The sequence below is a fragment of the Gnatocerus cornutus genome, unplaced genomic scaffold (assembly GCF_029298725.1).
Source record: "Gnatocerus cornutus isolate USDA-ARS CGAHR unplaced genomic scaffold, icGnaCorn1.1 ctg00000023.1, whole genome shotgun sequence".
In the NCBI taxonomy this organism is placed as follows: domain Eukaryota; kingdom Metazoa; phylum Arthropoda; class Insecta; order Coleoptera; family Tenebrionidae; genus Gnatocerus; species Gnatocerus cornutus.
Window position 1 is genome coordinate 4,642,833 of NW_028275375.1, and position 18,149 is coordinate 4,660,981.

Here is an 18,149-nt window from a genome sequence, read left to right on the forward strand (position 1 = left end):
GGTAGGGCGCAGGTTTGATCAAGACAACCCAATTAAACCCAAAAATTAAAGAAAACACAACCTTAGGTTTAATTTAACGTAAATAAAGATTTTTTGGTTATTTTATTACGCAATTTATGTACAAGTTATGCAACCAACAATACATTATCTCCCATGGGTGAATAAATCAGCCCCCGTCTGTTCAGCTCTAATCCTCGCGTCTTCCGGCGTGAGATTTTCTTCAGGTGAGGGCTCCTTGGGGCCCCCATCCTCATTTAACTTCCCTTCTTTGAAGTCTTTGACGATTTTTGGTGCGTAGACCACATTAAACAGATCCTGGGCTGTGAATTCAGTTTGAATGACATCGGGGGCCCTGTAGGACACGTACGGTTTCAACTAAAACAGTCTCTAAGTCTCCACATTGTTAAAAAAAGAGGTGTGCACCTACAGGAAAGTCTTTCAAGTCTGGGACAACCAATTCCGGGATTTTTTCCGGGATTAGAACAAACTTGCCGGCTTCGTCATAATAACCAGTGTCCCGTACACCACGTTCTGGAAGAAATCCATGATTTTTAAGAATAAAAACTGGGGTAACGTACTATCAATGGGGAGGTCATAATTGGGGTCCTTGCGCTGTTCCTTGAAGATCCTGGAACCCCTTTTGTTATAAATAGGGAATTTCCGGAAGTTCCGTTTCCCGTATCGAGCACACGTTGTCGAGATCCCCCTTTTAAAAAAACCCAGAAAAGACATCGCCGATTTGAGGTTATGATACCAAACAGTACAAATGAGTGAGAAGGGTGGGAAGAGCAACGAGAGAGACCGACGTTCCGGAAATCCCAAACCGCGCAAAATTTAAAATTTCACGTGGTTTTCCCCACAATACTGTCTTGGCGCGAGTCTAGAAACTATAAGAGGTGAATTTCGCCCCAAAAGCGTTCAAATTCCACCCTTTTACTACGAAAAAACCGGAATTAAACTCTCAAGGTCAGTTTTAAAAGCGTAGCGTTCGCAGCGCGGTAGCGACTTTTGGAACTAAACAAGCGAAACTACGGTTCTTCGAGTCCGATTTTTTAGTCACTTTGTAGTGGTCGGAGCTGTGGTGGTGCTGAATCATAGAGACAAATTTTCCCTTCAATTTAATTTTCTCTTGGTTATATGAAGTGGTGAAGAGAAGAATTGAAGATGGTTCTAGCGGAAAAAAACAACGAGAATGCTCGAAACGGGCGGCGAAGTCGGGGGCCGAGTCCCAATGGTCACGTCCAAGACTCCACAAGCGAAGATGAGAGTTCAGGTTAGCGTTCTCGCCCTTTGAGGGAATTTCAGGGTTCCTTTTGGTTTCTGTGCGAGTTTGATGGTTTTTCCAAGAACGAAATGCTTTGTTTGGAATTTAAAATGAATCATAGCGTTGCTTCATAGTTGCTTTTGTAGTTCCAGTAGATAAGATACGAGTCGGACGAGATTACCAAGCTATTTGTCCGGAGCTCCAGCCGGAAGCCCAACGAAAACCGGAATTGCTGGCCGACAGAGCCCTACTTGTGTGGTCACCTACTGAAAGTATCCCCGAATCTAAACGTATGTTTGATAGCCCCCCATTTCCAGACTCTATCATTTGTGATTATAGTGGAGGACTACATCATCTTGGCCAAAGACAAGTATGGTTACAACGGCGAACAAGCTCTTGGGATGCTGTTCTGGCACAAACACGACCTGGACCGGGCTGTGCTGGATCTCGCCAACTTCACACCTTTCCCAGATGAATGGTCTGTTGAAGACAAAGTTCTGTTTGAGCAAGCCTTCCAGTTCCACGGGAAGAGCTTTCATAGAATTAGACAAATGGTAATCATCCCCTTTATTCACGTCTCAAACTAATGAAAAATTCAGTTGCCAGATAAAAGTATTGCCAGTTTAGTCAAGTATTACTACAGTTGGAAGAAAACCAGATCAAGAACCAGCCTGATGGACAAACAGGCACGTAAGTTGAACACTCCTAAAGAAGAAGGGGCTGCATCAGAGGCCGGTTCAGAAGGAGGCTCAAACGAAGAATCAGATCATGATGAAAAGGTAGGGTTAGCGTTAATGGTTTTAGCGTGGTTGCATGGTCGTTGAGTGGTATGTCTTCAGCTGATCTGTAAAGTATGCCTTGATGGTTACAGCAAAGATGAATTAAAACCAAAGGGTCTCTCACTTTTTAAATATTGTTAAAGGCGATACAAGCAGTGTAATAGCAATCTGCAATGCTTGTTAGAAGTTCTGGCTGTACTAAAGCTTCTTGGGCTCAGATTTTGTGGTCTAGTAACACTTTCTCATGCTCAAGAGCTTGAAGACACTTTGTAACAGCGCCGCCATGTCCTCGTGTTGTTAATTTTTAAGCGAGGTCCTCCTAAATCCTGAAGGTGTAGGCGCATTTTATTTATCCCTTCAACTGTTGTAAACGTATATACAGGGCGATGAAAAAAAGGCGCCCATGCTATGTATCATGTTGTAGCTAATTCTTTCCTGAGCCCAAAATTGAAAACCTGGACGAAATTTGTGCTTTTTAAACTAAGCTTTTTTTTATAAACGATCAAACTGTTTGGATATTTTTTTTATAATAATTTCATAGTTTCTTTCACTTTTAAAAGTACAATTTCTTGGATTTATAGAAAATTTTTCATGTTGCAACATTGCAAAGCTCTCAGTATTAGTTACTTAGTTACTTAGACTGCCGAATGTAAAATTTTATTAGAAAAAAATTCATATTGTGAAAAGGAATGAATTTAAATTAATTTTGCTTTGATTTCTGAGATGGTTTAACTGAAAAGGACATATACTTCCACTTATAGGCACCTTTTTTTTATCACCCTGTATACGTTTTGTCATTTTTCTCAGAAATTGCTAATGATAAGAATTTGAAATTTTGGGGACAAAAGTAGGCTGATAAGACGAATCGATTAAATAGGTTCACATTTAGGTGACACTTCCGGTAATGCCAACTTGCTCATTTTAAAATGGAACACCCCATATATTATTATATTTTCAGATTTTGCATCCAAATTAAGGGTGACTTTATGTACAAGGTTAATGTTTCTGGCATCAAGAGCGGTTCTGGAATTCCTGCCATGCACGATTAAATAAGCAAGACTACTACTTCCGGCATAACCGGAAGTGTCACAAATATGGGAATCTTGTCATTCGATTTGTCTTATTCGCTTGTTTTTGTTCCCAAAATTTCAAATTCTCATACTTTGTAGTTTATGAGAAAAATGTCAAAACGTACAAGGTGTTTATAAATGTTTCTAGCATCAAGGGTGGCTATGAAATGTCAAAGAAATTTGCCGCTTATTACAAATGTGGGTTTTAGATTTTTCAACTGATGCTACAAACATTTGTAAACCCCTTGCATATATACGTTTACAACAGTTAAAGGGTTGAAGCTTTCGTGTTTTTGGAGGATCTTGGCCGTTTGGAGTGTGGGAAAGTGCCTACTACAGTGTGGTGGACCCGGGCGCTGGCGCTGTAGTAATAAAATGTCCAGAGATGAAAACTCGTAACTAATTGTAGACCGAAAGAAATCGGGGCTTGGTTTTGCAGTAATGGATTATCTTACAGAAATGGACAATACATCGTGGCATTCGTCGTAAAAGCGGTTCACCAAGTCGTACGGGTCAACCTCCCGACGAGAACGCTACTCAGGTAGTGAACCCTCAATAGATATTGCACGCCAAATCAGCCTAGCAAAATCGTAAAATAACGACAGGTCATCTCATGTGACGGCTTTCTGTATCATGCCTCCATTTCCGTTTCATCTCATTCTGAGAAGCGACATTGACTAACCTGTATGAGCATGTCTTTGCTGCAGTGTGCGTTGCCTAACGTTTTATTCCATCCATTACATGCATACATACACGCATCTAGTTTAAAAAACATGTATTTAGATATAGAGGATCCGTCGCGATCATCACTGGGTGTTTTTCTCTCTTCTTTTTTTATTTTTTCATATTGGGATATGGTCGGTATGATTGTTGTATGTGTGCAGGGTGAGGGTGGCGCGTGCTCTAACTGCGGAGTCGCCTGTACCGTCACGCAAGTGACGTCCAAGGGGTCCCTCTGTAATTCCTGCTACCAACACTGGAGGTACGTATCAACCCCCACACAATCCAGCTATTCTGCACGAGCCGTGGGTTTCTCGGGGGTGTTAACTGCAGCCCCCACGTAGTCCCCGATATTTTTTCTCGCGAACATTCACGAGCAAACCCCGGCTTCCCCCGTTTGGTGATGCCCCAAACAAATGTGCGTTTTCCACTTTTTTTTGCCGTCATCGCCAAACCCTAGACACAATGTGTTTAACAACGGTCCTCTTTTTCGCTTAATAGTTGGCTTTAGCTGAAAATGAGTGATCATGTTTGACCATAACGTGTAATATTGGCATGTACAGACGAACCGGATTGTTGCGGCCCACATCGGGGCCGACGGGTGGCAAGCGCGGGTCCCCCCTGGGTGGACGCCACAAGCGCAAGCCCCCTCGCGGCATGTACATCAACCACGACGATCTGGCTGCGATGGCGTCAGGCAACGCGGGTGTGCTCATGCTTAAGGCGATGGATCGAGAATTAGATTCCCTCCAGAGACAAGTGAGTACCAATCCACCACACATAAGAAACATGAACACGTCCCATTTTGCTTTGTATTGTATTCTTGCCTGCTTGCATTGCAATGCCAGAATTCGTCTGTGGTTGATGATTGGGTAGAAGCCGCGGTGTGGATCTTTGCATGGGAGAGAGGGCACTGCCAGCATGCTGAAATGTTACGAGGGTTCACTATGAAAGACAAGACGGAGATATTTTTTTTATTTAATTCGATGTGTTATCCGCAAAGGATGTATTGACCATCTGTGCTACCAACTGTAGTCATACTTTACATGCGTTTCCTTTATATAAAATTATGTGACGTCACTTTTTGATGCATGTTCCACCCTGTATGTATTCTCTTACAGCCGTGGATCCACAAACAAACGCGAAATTTGATGGATCACACCAAGTTTTGGCAAAAATGCGTTTCGGCAGCAATCCCACCATCAGCAGAGCGATAAAACTTGATTTTAATCATCGCTCTGATGATTAGTGCATTGCTGCCGAAACGCGGGTCCTTTGCTACCATCAGAGGGATGATTAAAATAAAAAACTTTTTTTTCAAAAGTCAAAATTTCTGCAATTTTGAGTTCGTAATTTTGAAATTTTGCTCACTTAAACAACAGCGCATGTTCATTAACTAAGCCAAATTTCAAAGAAAAACATTTGAAAATATAGGAGTTATTGGAACCAGAAGTAATTTTTTAAAAGTCAAAATTTCTAAAATCTGTTATTTAGGGTCTCAAATTTTGACTTTTTTGCACTTAATTATTTGATATTTGTACGCAATTTCGGTACTTTCGAATCATTTCGCAGTTAATAAACTTGAGCGGGTTTTTACGTGCGCAAAAATTAAAGATTATAAACCAAAAACTTGATTTTTTAAACGAAAAATTTTCATTATTCTTCGAGTGCCACAACTTAGGATTTTTCGGATTTTTCTCTCTGTGATTTGAAGCACTTAAGCTTCAGGAGTTCCATAGATGAGCAGAAATTAAAAATCTCGAACCCAAAATAGTAGATTTTGGTAAATTTATCTATTTCTAAATAGAATTTTCTTTATTAATTCTTTAAAATGTCATAACTTCGGTACTTTCGGACCTTTCTCTTTGAAATTTAAGGCATTTAATGAGCTCTAGTGGTTTTTTTAATGAGCAAAAATTCAAAATTATCAACCCAAATTTGAAAATTTTGATTAAAAAAAAAACAATTTTTTTTATTATTTTTCGAAATGCCATAACTCCGGTACTTTCGTATCTTCCTTTTTGATATTTGATGCATTTAATAGCCTTGAAGCTTTTTTTAAGTGAGGAAAAACTCAAAATCGTGAACCCAAAATTGCAGATTTTGGCAAATTTGAATGTTTTAAAATTCAAAATTTTCCATTTATTCTTTTGAGTGCTGTAATTCCTGTACTTTCTAACCTTTTTCTTTGAAATCTGGCGAAAATATTGAACTTCGGCGATTTTTGAAGTGAGCAAACATTAAAAATCTGAAACTGAAAATTTGAATTTTTAACTTTGTCAAAATTGCATTTCGACAGCTATCCGACCATCACAGAGCGATGATTAAAACAAAAAAACTTGATTTTAATCATCGCTCTGATTATTCCATTGCTGCCGAACCGCGGGTGTATTGCTACCATCATTGCGATGATGAAAATAAAAAACCTTTTTTTCAAAAGTCAAAATTTCTGTAATTTTGAAACTTAAACAACAGCACACTTTTTTTGAAAATACAGGAGTTATTACACTCAGAACTCATTTTTTTAAAGTAAAATTTTCTAAAATCTGCCTTTTTGGGTTCATCATTTTGATTTATTTTACAGATTTAACATTCTTTAAAACTAATTTTCTGAAATTCCAATTTAGGCTCCAAAATTTTGATTTTTTTGCACTTTAAAACAACTCGAGCTCAAGAAAATTGAAAAAAAAAATTTAAAAACGTTGGGATTTTTGACAATTTTGGTGTAAAATTTTATCCTTGATTAACAAATTTGCCAACAAACTGCTCGTTTTTGGTTATTAAAAGTCCAATTTGTTTCAGATCCAGCAGAACAAACAGAATATAAGTTCCTTGAAACGAAAGCATTCAGACTCCATAGAAGATCTCCGTCCAAACACCGATAACTCGTCACGTATTAACGCCCGTTGGACAAACGAAGAACTGTTATTAGCAGTCCAAGGCGTCCGCAAGTACGGGAAAGACTTTAAAAGCATCGCCGAAGTTTTGGGAAATAAAACTGAACACCATGTGCGCACGTTTTTCGTTAATTACCGTAAAAGATACAATTTGGACAATGTTCTAAAAGACTGGGAGAAAGATAACGGACCGTTACCGGATGATAACGGAGACGTTAAGATCGAATTGGAAGATTCCAATACTGATAATGATGTCATTTGTATATCACCGACTCCGAGTAATAAGAAAGAAATGAAAAACGGCAAAGTCGCGCAAGTTAGCAAATGATAAGTGTTTCGGTTGGATAAGTAGTTGTCGTTCTCTGATTTTATTTTTAATAAAATGTTGCATCCAACATAAACAATCATTGTAAATACTCTAGTTTTAGTGTAATGTTCTTATGAATGAATTTGCATTTTTAAACGAATCCTGGTATTGGATATTTACAAGTTTTGCGTTGGCCATTAGATACCGTAGTTTATAATCTTACAGTACAGTTATTTTGTTTGAAACACTGCAAAACGAATTTTTTTATTTTTTGACTGTACATATTTTTATACCAAATTATAATTGAAGCTAGTTTAGATGTAAATATTTATAATGGCCGGATCTGGATACTATAATTGAAAAATATTTAGTTATTCCTCGCATGCTTAATCTAAGAGTTGTTACAATTGAGACTCGTCTCTGTATATAAATTTTGTACTGTTGAGAAGAGACTTTTTACGTTTTTTTTATAAGTTTCGAGGCGTCGTTCTGATGTAAATAGGAAAGTAGAAAGAAACTAAGAAAATAATTTATAACTATTTATTTCAATTTTTATGTTTTTCATACATCTTATATAATATAATTGAAAAGTGTAAAGTAATTATAATTTTATTTTATTTCCCCATTGTCTTTATTGTTTTGCACGTAAATCATATTAAGTAATGTCATTAGGATAGACTTAATTGTATTAATAATAATAAAGATTTATTCGATACTTTGCAGTTCCATCAACCTTGAGAAAGATCTATAAAAATGAACCTATCATTTAAAAACAATTTGGTGCGAACTATCTACCACTATATCTAAAAAATAGCAGTCTTCTAAAAACCAACGGTAGAAGTCACTGACTATCACAAACCTACCTCGATCTTACCACGGTACCAAAGCAAAGACCTCCTAGACAATATCATTATGTACAGTTTTATTTACACATTAAAAGTACATTCATTTAACAATCTGCACATTACTTTCACAGGAGGAAATTTTCCTCTTCTTTATCTTCCGAAACATAAGTTCTACCACATTTCGCCGATAGCTGTGTGTAACTGTCACCTTGCAATAGTCCGATTATAACGACAGTCATGTTATCACAACCTAAACCTGCCATTTCGCAATCAGGCGCTAGGCAGGTCATCATTAGGCTTTCACAGATTTCTTCGGGTTCCATGCCGGACGCGATGCGCTCTCTGACGAAGGCTACCACTTCCTCGTTGGTCATGACGTCCCAAATTCCGTCGCAGGCGACCACGATGAACTCCCACTCGCCGGTTATTTCGTGCACTTGCACTTCCGGGTACGCTAAAAAACGGAGAAATTAAATTCGTGCAAATTTTAACATTAGATTTATGCAGAATTATTATAATTGTACGCGATTCCGGTACTTCCGACTCATTTCGCTGTTAATAAACTCGAGCGGGTTTTTGCGTGCGCAAAAATTAAAAATTTGATTTTTTTTAAACACAACTTCGGAACTTTCGGATTTTTCTCTTTGAAATTTGAGGCATTTAATGAGCTTCAGAAGTTCCTTAGATGAGCAAAAATTCAAAATTGTGAAGCCAACATTGTAGATTTTGGTAAATTTGTCTTTTTTTAAGTAGAAATTTTTTCATTAACTCTTCAAAATGCCATAACTTCCTTTAATAAACAAAAATTCAAAATAATCAACCCAAATTTGCAGATTTTTGAAAATTTTGACTAAAAAAATATAAATTTTTTAGTGCCATAACTCCGGTACTTTCGTATCTTCCTTTTTGATATTTGACGCATTTAATAAGCTTGGAGCTTTTTTTAAGTGAGGCAAATTTGAATCTTTAAAATTTTTCTATTCTTTTGAGTGCCGTAATTCTTGTACTTTTAAAACCTTTTTCCTTTCAAATTGAGCGAAAATATTGAAGTTCAGCTATTTTTGAAGTGAGCAAAAATTTTGAAAATTTGAATTTTTAAAACTGGAAAAGTTTTATTAGAGCAATAACTGTGGTACTTCCGGTTGTTTATCTTGGAAAATTGGTACACTTAATAAATTCCTTAAATGAGGAAAAATTCAAAATTGCTAATTTTGGTACATTTTAAACCAAAAAAAAAAATGAAAAAAATTACTATTTATTCTTTCAAGTGCCGTAATTCGGGTATTTTCGAGTCTTTTTCTTTGAAAATTGGCGTAAATTATGAACTTGAACTACTTTTAAAGTAAAGTGAGGAAAAATTCAAAATTATAAACCCAAAATTGCAGATTTTGGCAAATCTTAATTCAAAAAAAAAATTGAAAAATCTACCATTTATTCTTTTAAGTGTCGTATTTCCGGTATTTTCGAATCTTTTTCATTAAAATTTGGGGCAAATAATGAACTTGAACTAGTTTTGAAGTGAGCAAAAACTGAAAATTATCAACCCAAATTTGAAGATTTTTGAAAATTTTGACTAATAAAATATAAATTTTTTAGTGCCATAACTCCGGTACTTTCGTATCTTCCTTTTTGATATTTGACGGATTTAATAAGCTTGGAGCTTTTTTTAAGTGAGTAAAAACTCAAAATTGCAGATTTTGCCAAATTTGAATCTTTAAAATTTTTCTAATTATTCTTTTGAGTGCCGTAATTTTTGTACTTTTGAACCTTTTTCTTTGAAATTGGGCGAAAATATTGAACTTCAGTTATTTTTGACGTGAACAAAAATTTAAAATCTTGAACTAAAAATTTCGAAAAATTGGAAAAATTTTATTAGAGCAATAACTGGTGGTACTTCCGGTTGTCTTTTTCTTTGAAACTTGGCACAAATAATGAGCTCGAACAATTTTTGAAGCGAGGAAAAATTCAAAATTGTGAACTAAAAATTTTGCAAATTACCGAAAATTTGAATTTTTAAAAATGGAAATATTTTATTATTTTTCGGAGTGCAATAACTCCGGTACTTCCGCTTGTTTATCTTGGAAAATTGGTACACCTAATAAGCTTGGCCTGTTCCTTAAATGAGGAAAAATTGAAAATTGCAAATGTTGGCAAATTTTAAAGAAAAAAAAATTGAAAAATTTACTATTTATTCTTTTAAGTGCCGTAATTCCGGTGTTTCCCATTCTTTTTCTTTGAAATTTGGCGCAAATAATGAGCTTGAACTACTTTTAAAGTGAAGAAAAATTCAAAATTATAAACCCCAAATTGCAGATTTTGGCAAACTTTAATTCAAAAAAAAAATTAAAAATTTACCATTAATTCTTTTAAGTGCCGTAATTCCGGTATTTTCGAATCTTTTTCTTTAAAACCTGGCGCAAATAATGAGCTTGAACTACTTTTAAAGTGAGGAAAAATAGAAAATTATTAACCCAAAATTGCAGATTTTGGCAAATTTTTATCCAAAAAAAAAAAGAAAAATTTACTATTTATTCTTTTAAGTGCCGTAATTCCGGTGTTTCCCATTCTTTTTCTTTGAAATTTGGCGCAAATAATGAGCTTGAACTACTTTTAAAGTGAGGAAAAATTCAAAATTATAAACCCCAAATTGCAGATTTTGGCAAACTTTAATTCAAAAAAAAATTTAAAAATTTACCATTAATTCTTTTAAGTGCCGTAATTCCGGTATTTTCGAATCTTTTTCTTTAAAACCTGGCGCAAATAATGAGCTTGAACTACTTTTAAAGTGAGGAAAAATTCAAAATTATTAACCCAAAATTGCAGATTTTGGCAAATTTTTATCCAAAAAAAAGAAAAATTTACTATTTATTCTTTTAAGTGCCGTAATTCCGGTGTTTCCCATTCTTTTTCTTTGAAATTTGGCGCAAATAATGAGCTTGAACTACTTTTAAAGTGAGGAAAAATTCAAAATTATAAAAGCAAAATTGCAGATTTTGGCAATTTTTTATCCAAAAAAAAAAAATTACTATTTATTCTTTTAAGTGCCGTAATTCTGGTATTTTCGAGCCTTTTTCTTTAACATTTGGCGCAAATAATGAGCTTGAACTACTTTTAAAGTGAGGAAAAATTCAAAATTATAAACCCCAAATTGCAGATTTTGGCAAATTTTTGTCCAAAAAAAATTGAAAAATTTACCATTTATTCTTTTAAGTGGCGTAATTTGGCGCAAATAATGAGCTTGAACTACTTTTGAAGTGAGCAAAAATTCGGAGTACCATAATTCCGGTACTTTCGAATCGTTCGCTTTGAAACTAGAAAAAATCGTGTACTGCACTTTTGAGTTAAACCGAATTTTAATCACTCGTGGACTCGCATCCAACTCATGCGTAAACAATCCTCTCGTGCTAAAAATCCAAGTTCCCTCACTCATTGAGCAATGTACTATTATCGCATCCGACTCGCCTGATGCTAAAACGTACGACTTCTGCCTCTTGTTCCATAAATAACAATTTAATAACCGCAACCGCAACAATCTTAATTTCCATCTGGACTTGTTCTACCACTCCATGCGATCTACATCCGTTTATAATTACTGTATAATTAGCACGACTAATGCCGCCTTTTTAAAGCTTGATCGAAATTCACAGTGTCAACGGTCGGCACGCTATTTTCAGCGCCACTCGTTCCATGAACAAAAATACTGCATACGTTGGTGTTAAAAATACTACAAAACAGTCGATATTATAGCAACTAGACTAAATATAGCCGTTACATTTTTAAATACCACAATTAAAATTTACTCGAACTGAATAAATAAAACCGCTCGACTTTGTCGTGTTGACTTTGGATGATATTTTCGGTAAATATTGTGACAAGGAAATATTTTTTCATGGCCGATGTTCAAAGTTATTACCGTAAACATTTTAGGGTTTATTGCGAGCAATTAAGGCGAGTTATTTCTCGCATTGTGTTTTACATCCAGAGGATTTTCCGCCATCAGGAAGTTTTCCTTCTCTTTGCGTCACGTATCGACACGTTTATCACAGAGTCTATTGATTATCTTGTTTACAGAAGAAGTACACGTGGGCTCACCTGCAAACACTTCTTTTGGTGTTAACAAGTCATGAGGAAGTCGTCGAAAATCGACGAAATTTGAAGCTAAATGACGATTTTCTCTATTTTCAGGCAAAGTAGAGGTCGAAATACAACAAATAGTGAGTTTTTCTTATTTGTTTCTTTACCATTAAAAATACCAGATTTTTTTATATTGCCTTATTTATATTTTTATATTAAAAAAAAAATTCAAAATTAGTTGGAAAACAAATATGCGCCTTTTGTTCAAATGCTTACGGCTTATGGTTGATTAAGTTCCAGAATATAACGCTGTTTTTATCACTGTCAGCTTGACGTCGCGACGCCCAAGAAGTGAAATTTAGAGTTTTAGTGGAAACACTCGCTAATCCTTTTTTTCAACATAACTGATAAAAAAGTCTCCGTTTTTAAATTTGAGAAAAAACAAAAGCGAAATTGTTTAAACTAATAAACGAACAGTCCAAACGTCAAAATCGTGAACCCAAAATTGTAGATTTTGGTAAATTTTTTTTTAAAAGGAAAATTTTTCATTAATTCTTCAAATTGCCATAATTCAATACATTCGAACCGACCTTTTGAAATTTGAGGCATTTAATCAACTTTAGGAGTTCCTTAAATGAGCAAAAACTCAAAATTATCAACCCAAAATTGCAGATTTTTGAAAATTTTGACAAAAAAAATATCAAGTTTTTTTCAGTATTTTTCGAAGTGCCATAACTCCGGTACTTTCGTAACCTTCCTTTTTGATATTCGACGCCTTTAATGAGCTTGGAGCTTTTTCAAGTGAGGAAAAACTCAAAATCGTGGACCCAAAATTGCAGATTTTGGCAAATTTGAATTATTCCGTAATTCCTGTACTTTCAAACCTTCTTCTTTAAAATTTGGCGAAAATATTGAACTTCAGCTATTTTTGAAGTGAACAAAAATTCAAAATTTTGAACTAAAAATTTCGCAAATTTTTGAAAATTTGAATTTTTAAAATTGGAAAAGTTTTATTTGAGCAATAACTGGCGGTTGTTTGTCTCGGAAATTTGGTACACTTAATAAGCTTGAGGTCTTCTTTAATTGAGGAAAAATTCAAAACTATGAACCAAAAATTGCAGATTTTGGGAAATTTTAATCCAAAAAAAAATGAAAAATTTACCATTAAATCTTATCAGTAATTCGGGTATTTTCGAATCTTTTTATCTGAAACTTGGCGCAAATAATGAGCTCGAACTACTTTTAAAGTGAGCAAAAATTCAAAATTGTGAACTAAAAATTTCGCAAATTAGCGAAAATTTGAATTTTTAAATATGGAAATGTTTTATTATTTTTTTGGCAGTGCGATAATTTCGTTAGTTCCGTTTGTTTATGTCGGAAAATTAGCATATTTAATTAATTGGTTGAGTTGTTCCTCAAGTGAGGAAAAATTCAAACTTATAAACCACAAATTGCAGATTTTGGAAAATTTTAATCCGAAAAAAAAAATTAAAATTTTACCATTAATTCTTATCAGTGCCGTAATTCGGGTATTTTCGAATCTTTTTCTTTGAAACTTGGTGTTATGAGCTTGAACTACTTTTGAAGTGAGCAAAAATTCAAAATTGTGAACTAAAAATTTCGCAAATTACCGAAAATTTGAATTTTTAAAAATGGAAATGTTTTATTATTATTTTTGGAGTGCGATAACTTCGGTACTTCCGGTTGTTTATGTCGGAAAATTAGTACCTTTAATAAGGTTGAGTTGTTCCTTAAGTGAAGAAAAATTCAAAATTATGAACTCAAAATTGCAAATTTTGGTGGCAAATTTGAATCTAGAAAAAATGAAAAATTTACCATTAATTCTTATCAGTGCCGTAATTCGGGTATTTTCAAATCTTTTTCTTTGAAACTTGGCGCAAATAATGAGCTCGAACTATTTTTGAAGTGAGGAAAAATTCAAAATTGTGAACTAAAAATTTCCCAAATTACCGAAAATTTGAATTTTTAAAAATGGAAATGTTTAATTATTTTTTTGGAGTGCGATAACTCCGGTAATTCCGGTTGTTTATGTCGGAAAATTAGTACATTTAATAAGGTTGAGTTGTTCCTTAAGTGAAGAAAAATTCAAAATTATGAACCCAAAATTGCAAATTTTGGTGGCAAATTTGAATCTAGAAAAAATGAAAAATTTACCATTAATTCTTATCAGTGCCGTAATTCGGGTATTTTCAAATCTTTTTCTTTGAAACTTGGCGCAAATAATGAGCTCGAACTATTTTTGAAGTGAGGAAAAATTCAAAATTGTGAACTAAAAATTTCGCAAATTACCGAAAATATGAATTTTTAAAAATGGAAATGTTTTATTATTTTTTTGGAGTGCGATAACTTCGGTACTTCCGGTTGTTTATGTCGGAAATTTAGTACCTTTAATAAGGTTGAGTTGTTCCTTAAGTGATGAAAAATTCAAAATTATGAACCCAAAATTGCAAATTTTGGTGGCAAATTTGAATCTAGAAAAAATGAAAAATTTACCATTAATTCTTATCAGTGCCGTAATTCGGGTATTTTCAAATCTTTTTCTTTGAAACTTGGCGCAAAATATTGAGCTTGAACGACTTTTGAAGTGAGCAAAAATTCAAAATTGTGAACTAAAAATTTCGAAAATTACCGAAAATATGAATTTTTAAAAATGGAAACGTTTTTTAATTTTTTTGGAGTGCGATAACTTCGGTACTTCCGGTTGTTTATGTCGGAAAATTAGTACATTTAATAAGGTTGAGTTGTTCCTTAAGTGAGGAAAAACTCAAAATTACGAACTTTGGCGGCAAATTTGAATCTTGAAAAAACCGGGCAATTTGTAGATAACTACAGGGACAGTATATTTTCTAAATTTCAGTTTTCTAGACCAAACCATTTTAGAATGTGACCGCTCTTAATAGTGGAGAAATCGGCAGAACTCGATGGATCAAACCGGACTTTTTCCAAAATTTGTTGCCTGGTGTTATGTAAACAAGAGTGACAACCGAATGATAAATGTTAATACACCGCTATCACTGCCAAATAATTTCGAATTCGCGTAACATCTGTTGAGCACATTCGCGTGACTTTTTAAAAATAAAGTTAATATGTCCCCAAACCCGCACAATTAATTCCGGGCGGAAACTCTTTACAGCAACGCAATTATTTGCTCTCTTACTCATACATCACTTCTGATCTAAATATACTATTCATAAAACGCTGCATAAATATTGACAGTGCCTGATAAACACTCGAGCGATTTTATTAAAGTTTACCTGTAACGATCTGTTCTTCAGCGGATTTTTCTTCGTTCCTCTTGAAAATAAAGTCGCCCAAAGCCCTCGACAGCGCCAAATTTCCATTGACTCGGTTATCAAACACGCTGCCGCCTGCGGCAACTATTCTATCGTGTTCCTCCTTCTTGTAGGGCTTGTGGTCGATAGAAAGGGGCTCTGCTTTCCCTCCAACGCTTGCGACGGCTCTAGAATCCCCCACGTTCGCACAATACAAAAGATTGTTCTTAATGATTATAGCCACAGCTGTAGTGCCTGAATGTTCGTTTTTCAACGCCTCCTCGTCGAGCATGACTCTGTCGATCTCAAGGAAGGCCTGTTTCATCCCCTCTTCGATGTCGCCCCTTTTGTATTCGTCCCGGTTCGCGATGAACTTGTGAAGGTGCTTCCCCGCGTACTCGGAAATCTTGGAGCCCCCATGACCATCATAAACTGCGAAGAAAGCCGCGTCGCGGTCATCCGGCAGCGACAAGATGTGCGTATGGGAGTCTTCCATGTTGATGCGCCATCCTTGCATGGAACTCGAGCCCACTTGGAAATTGGCGTTTTGGCAGCATGCGGTGTTTTTGGCAGTCACGGGTTCGGACAAAGTTTGACCCATAATAGTACACCTGCAAGAAATTCGCACGTTTTTCTACCGCAAAAAAACTTAACCTACTTACTCAAAACTGGACTCTGAACTTTTCGTGTGTTTTCATTAGCATACTTGTGCTAAATCGGCATGTTCTTCGTGGATAATTAACACGATTTTTGATCACGAGATTTTGCACGCAATATTTAGGTTAATTCGACTGCAACTGAAAAAAATTGACGGTTGTCATTGAAGTGTCATTTGGGCAGACGGGCAACAACAACACGGACGAAAAATCCCTAAACCATCAAACACGCGCAAGCCTCTCCTACTACAACACGACCACCCCCAAACACCCCAAATCGAACTTCTTCGTGTTCGAAACCCCAAAACTACTCAACACGTTATCACTTACCTCCCCGTTCCAGAAACTTCACGCTACAACTGGGGAATTTCGCGTCTGACTGTTGGTACTAGCGTAAGATGGCGTCCGAGAAACCCGGGAGCGTTGAACAAGGTAAGGAATTTTTCCACAATTATCCAGAAATCCCCGATTTGTTTCGGGCGAGATGGTCACCAGGGGGTTGTTAACACAAAGGGTGGTTGTAATCGGTAAAAATCCCACCCCCGGGAGTGGGGTAAAACGGCAATTTCCAACTGTCAAACTGTCAAAATCGTAATTGATTTGTTGCATTCTTTTAGAGGAAGAGTCTCTGGCGGAGCTCGAGCAAACTTTGTTGAGCATGGAAAATCTGGATCGAGCCTCTCCAGAAATATGGCCCGAGAAATGTAAGTAAAACAATTTGAAACTTGCGGGCTAAAAGTCGTTTCTTCCAGATCCAGAAATGACGAGATTTATTAACAGTTTCACGCCCCCGAGTGCGGTAAAATCGCCGTATTCCAAAGAACTGAGTCAGGATGATCAGAATTATTTACACCGTGAGTGTTTTGGTGCGATAACAATGAAATTCTCACAGTTTTTTGATAGAATTGGCCGCTTTGCCCACAGCTGGTCTCATCTCAAAAGTGAAGGAACTGCATGATATTGCCTATCAGTTAGGGGTGGAAGAATCAAAGGAAGTTCTGCGAGGGAAATATTTAAATTTGTTTAAGTCAAGGAGGCAGAAATGATGGTTTTAGAGTCCTGTTAAGAAGGATGTGGTAACAGTTGTAAATATTCTATTTTTATGAACTGTATGGTTGCATTTACTTAATGTTTACGATTTAAGGAGACTTGTTCATGTTAATGAGTACAAATTTACTATTGTGAAAAAATAAACGAAATGTTCAGTACTTTGAATTTACACCTTTTAAGATCTTCGCGTTACTACGACTCTGAGGAAGTTTAAATGCAACCAGTAATACACAACTTGAAGAAGTGAAAAAATTGCAGATTTTGTGTAGTTTGAGCCTTCAAATTACCTCAATGAAGAACTTTATCGATTTTGGACAAAGAATTGGAACAAATATCAAATTACCCATGAAATAAATATTTTGGGTTGCATTTCAGATTCGCCAGGATTATAAACTTAAAAATTCAAGAAAAACTAAGAATAAAGACAATTCAAAACTTAAAGTAATAAAAATCATTTCTTCTAAATTCGTGGAAGAACTTTTAAAACTGAAACCGATGAAACTGGAGCGTCGATAACAAGTAATGAAAGGCTCGGATACGGATGAAGAATCGTCTGTGTTATATAAGAAGACAGGAACTTTGAAGTTCACTCAAAGAAACGCCAAAGGTTAATGAAGCGTTTATTTCTTGTAATAATTGTAATTTTTAGTGCTCACGGACTGTGCAAATTGTATGCAAAGAAGTTAAGATGGTAAAAAAAACTGTTAGATTCTTCCTTGGTTAAATTGCGGTTGTTATTGTGTCCTCAAGTACTCTAAAAAATCTCTAATTAGAAACTTTTTCTAAGGAATTTCTAAAGGATTACTGACATTTTTTACTACTCGTGTAACAACTAAATGGCCAAGAGTTAAAAACGTGTTTATTATCGCGCTATTAGAAAGCAGAGATCTCAACTTTTATAATGACGGTTTACATTAAGGGAAGGGCTGTAGTTTGGGGAGTTTTAACGCCACAGCAACCAAATTTGGGGAGGGTAATAATTTAGACTTGCTTATTAACTGTGCTAAATTTCAAAATTTTACATAGACCAGAAGAGAAAATTTTTAATTTTTGAGTTCGAGATTTTGAGGATGAACCGAAAATGTCTGAACAAATACGTTATGGTTTCTAACTTTCGTAATTTTAACGACACAACAACCAAATTTAGGGAAGTTACTAATTTAGACTTGGTTACTGACTGTGCCAAATTTCAAA

At 35.4% G+C, this 18,149-nt stretch overlaps 4 protein-coding genes across 7 annotated transcripts; 2 read left to right on the forward strand and 2 right to left on the reverse strand.

Moving 5' to 3' along the window:
* Positions 1-87: 87 nt before the first annotated feature.
* LOC148166503 (large ribosomal subunit protein mL41-like) lies at positions 88-943 on the reverse strand. The gene is made up of 3 exons (XM_088049358.1): positions 579-943; positions 428-531; positions 88-375 (listed from the first exon to the last, which is right to left on the reverse strand). Exons 1-3 carry the CDS (start codon positions 730-732, stop codon positions 145-147), a joined length of 489 nt encoding a protein of 162 aa, XP_087905484.1. The 5' UTR covers positions 733-943; the 3' UTR covers positions 88-144.
* Positions 944-1,022: 79 nt separating this feature from the next.
* LOC148166504 (REST corepressor 1-like) lies at positions 1,023-7,752 on the forward strand. Of its 2 annotated transcripts, XM_088049350.1 has the most exons (8): positions 1,023-1,273; positions 1,411-1,554; positions 1,604-1,818; positions 1,864-2,043; positions 3,571-3,654; positions 3,998-4,095; positions 4,397-4,592; positions 6,636-7,752. In XM_088049350.1, the coding sequence occupies exons 1-8, from the start codon at positions 1,165-1,167 to the stop codon at positions 7,056-7,058; spliced, it is 1,449 nt and encodes a 482-aa protein (XP_087905476.1). In that variant the 5' UTR covers positions 1,023-1,164; the 3' UTR covers positions 7,059-7,752. The 2 variants fall into 2 exon arrangements, with proteins under 2 accessions (XP_087905476.1, XP_087905477.1); XM_088049351.1 differs by lacking the exon at positions 3,571-3,654.
* Positions 7,564-16,325, reverse strand: LOC148166505 (putative protein phosphatase 2C T23F11.1). Of its 3 annotated transcripts, XM_088049354.1 has the most exons (4): positions 16,236-16,322; positions 15,912-16,046; positions 15,232-15,860; positions 7,564-8,336 (listed from the first exon to the last, which is right to left on the reverse strand). In XM_088049354.1, exons 3-4 carry the CDS (start codon positions 15,848-15,850, stop codon positions 8,008-8,010), a joined length of 948 nt encoding a protein of 315 aa, XP_087905480.1. In that variant the 5' UTR covers positions 15,851-15,860; positions 15,912-16,046; positions 16,236-16,322; the 3' UTR covers positions 7,564-8,007. The 3 variants fall into 3 exon arrangements, with proteins under 3 accessions (XP_087905480.1, XP_087905481.1, XP_087905479.1); XM_088049355.1 differs by lacking the exon at positions 15,912-16,046 and having other exon boundaries at positions 16,236-16,325; XM_088049353.1 differs by lacking the exon at positions 16,236-16,322 and having other exon boundaries at positions 15,912-16,116.
* Positions 16,247-17,120, forward strand: LOC148166506 (protein lin-52 homolog). Its single transcript, XM_088049359.1, has 4 exons — positions 16,247-16,337; positions 16,523-16,609; positions 16,658-16,759; positions 16,809-17,120. Exons 1-4 carry the CDS (start codon positions 16,304-16,306, stop codon positions 16,949-16,951), a joined length of 366 nt encoding a protein of 121 aa, XP_087905485.1. The 5' UTR covers positions 16,247-16,303; the 3' UTR covers positions 16,952-17,120.
* Positions 17,121-18,149: the final 1,029 nt, after the last annotated feature.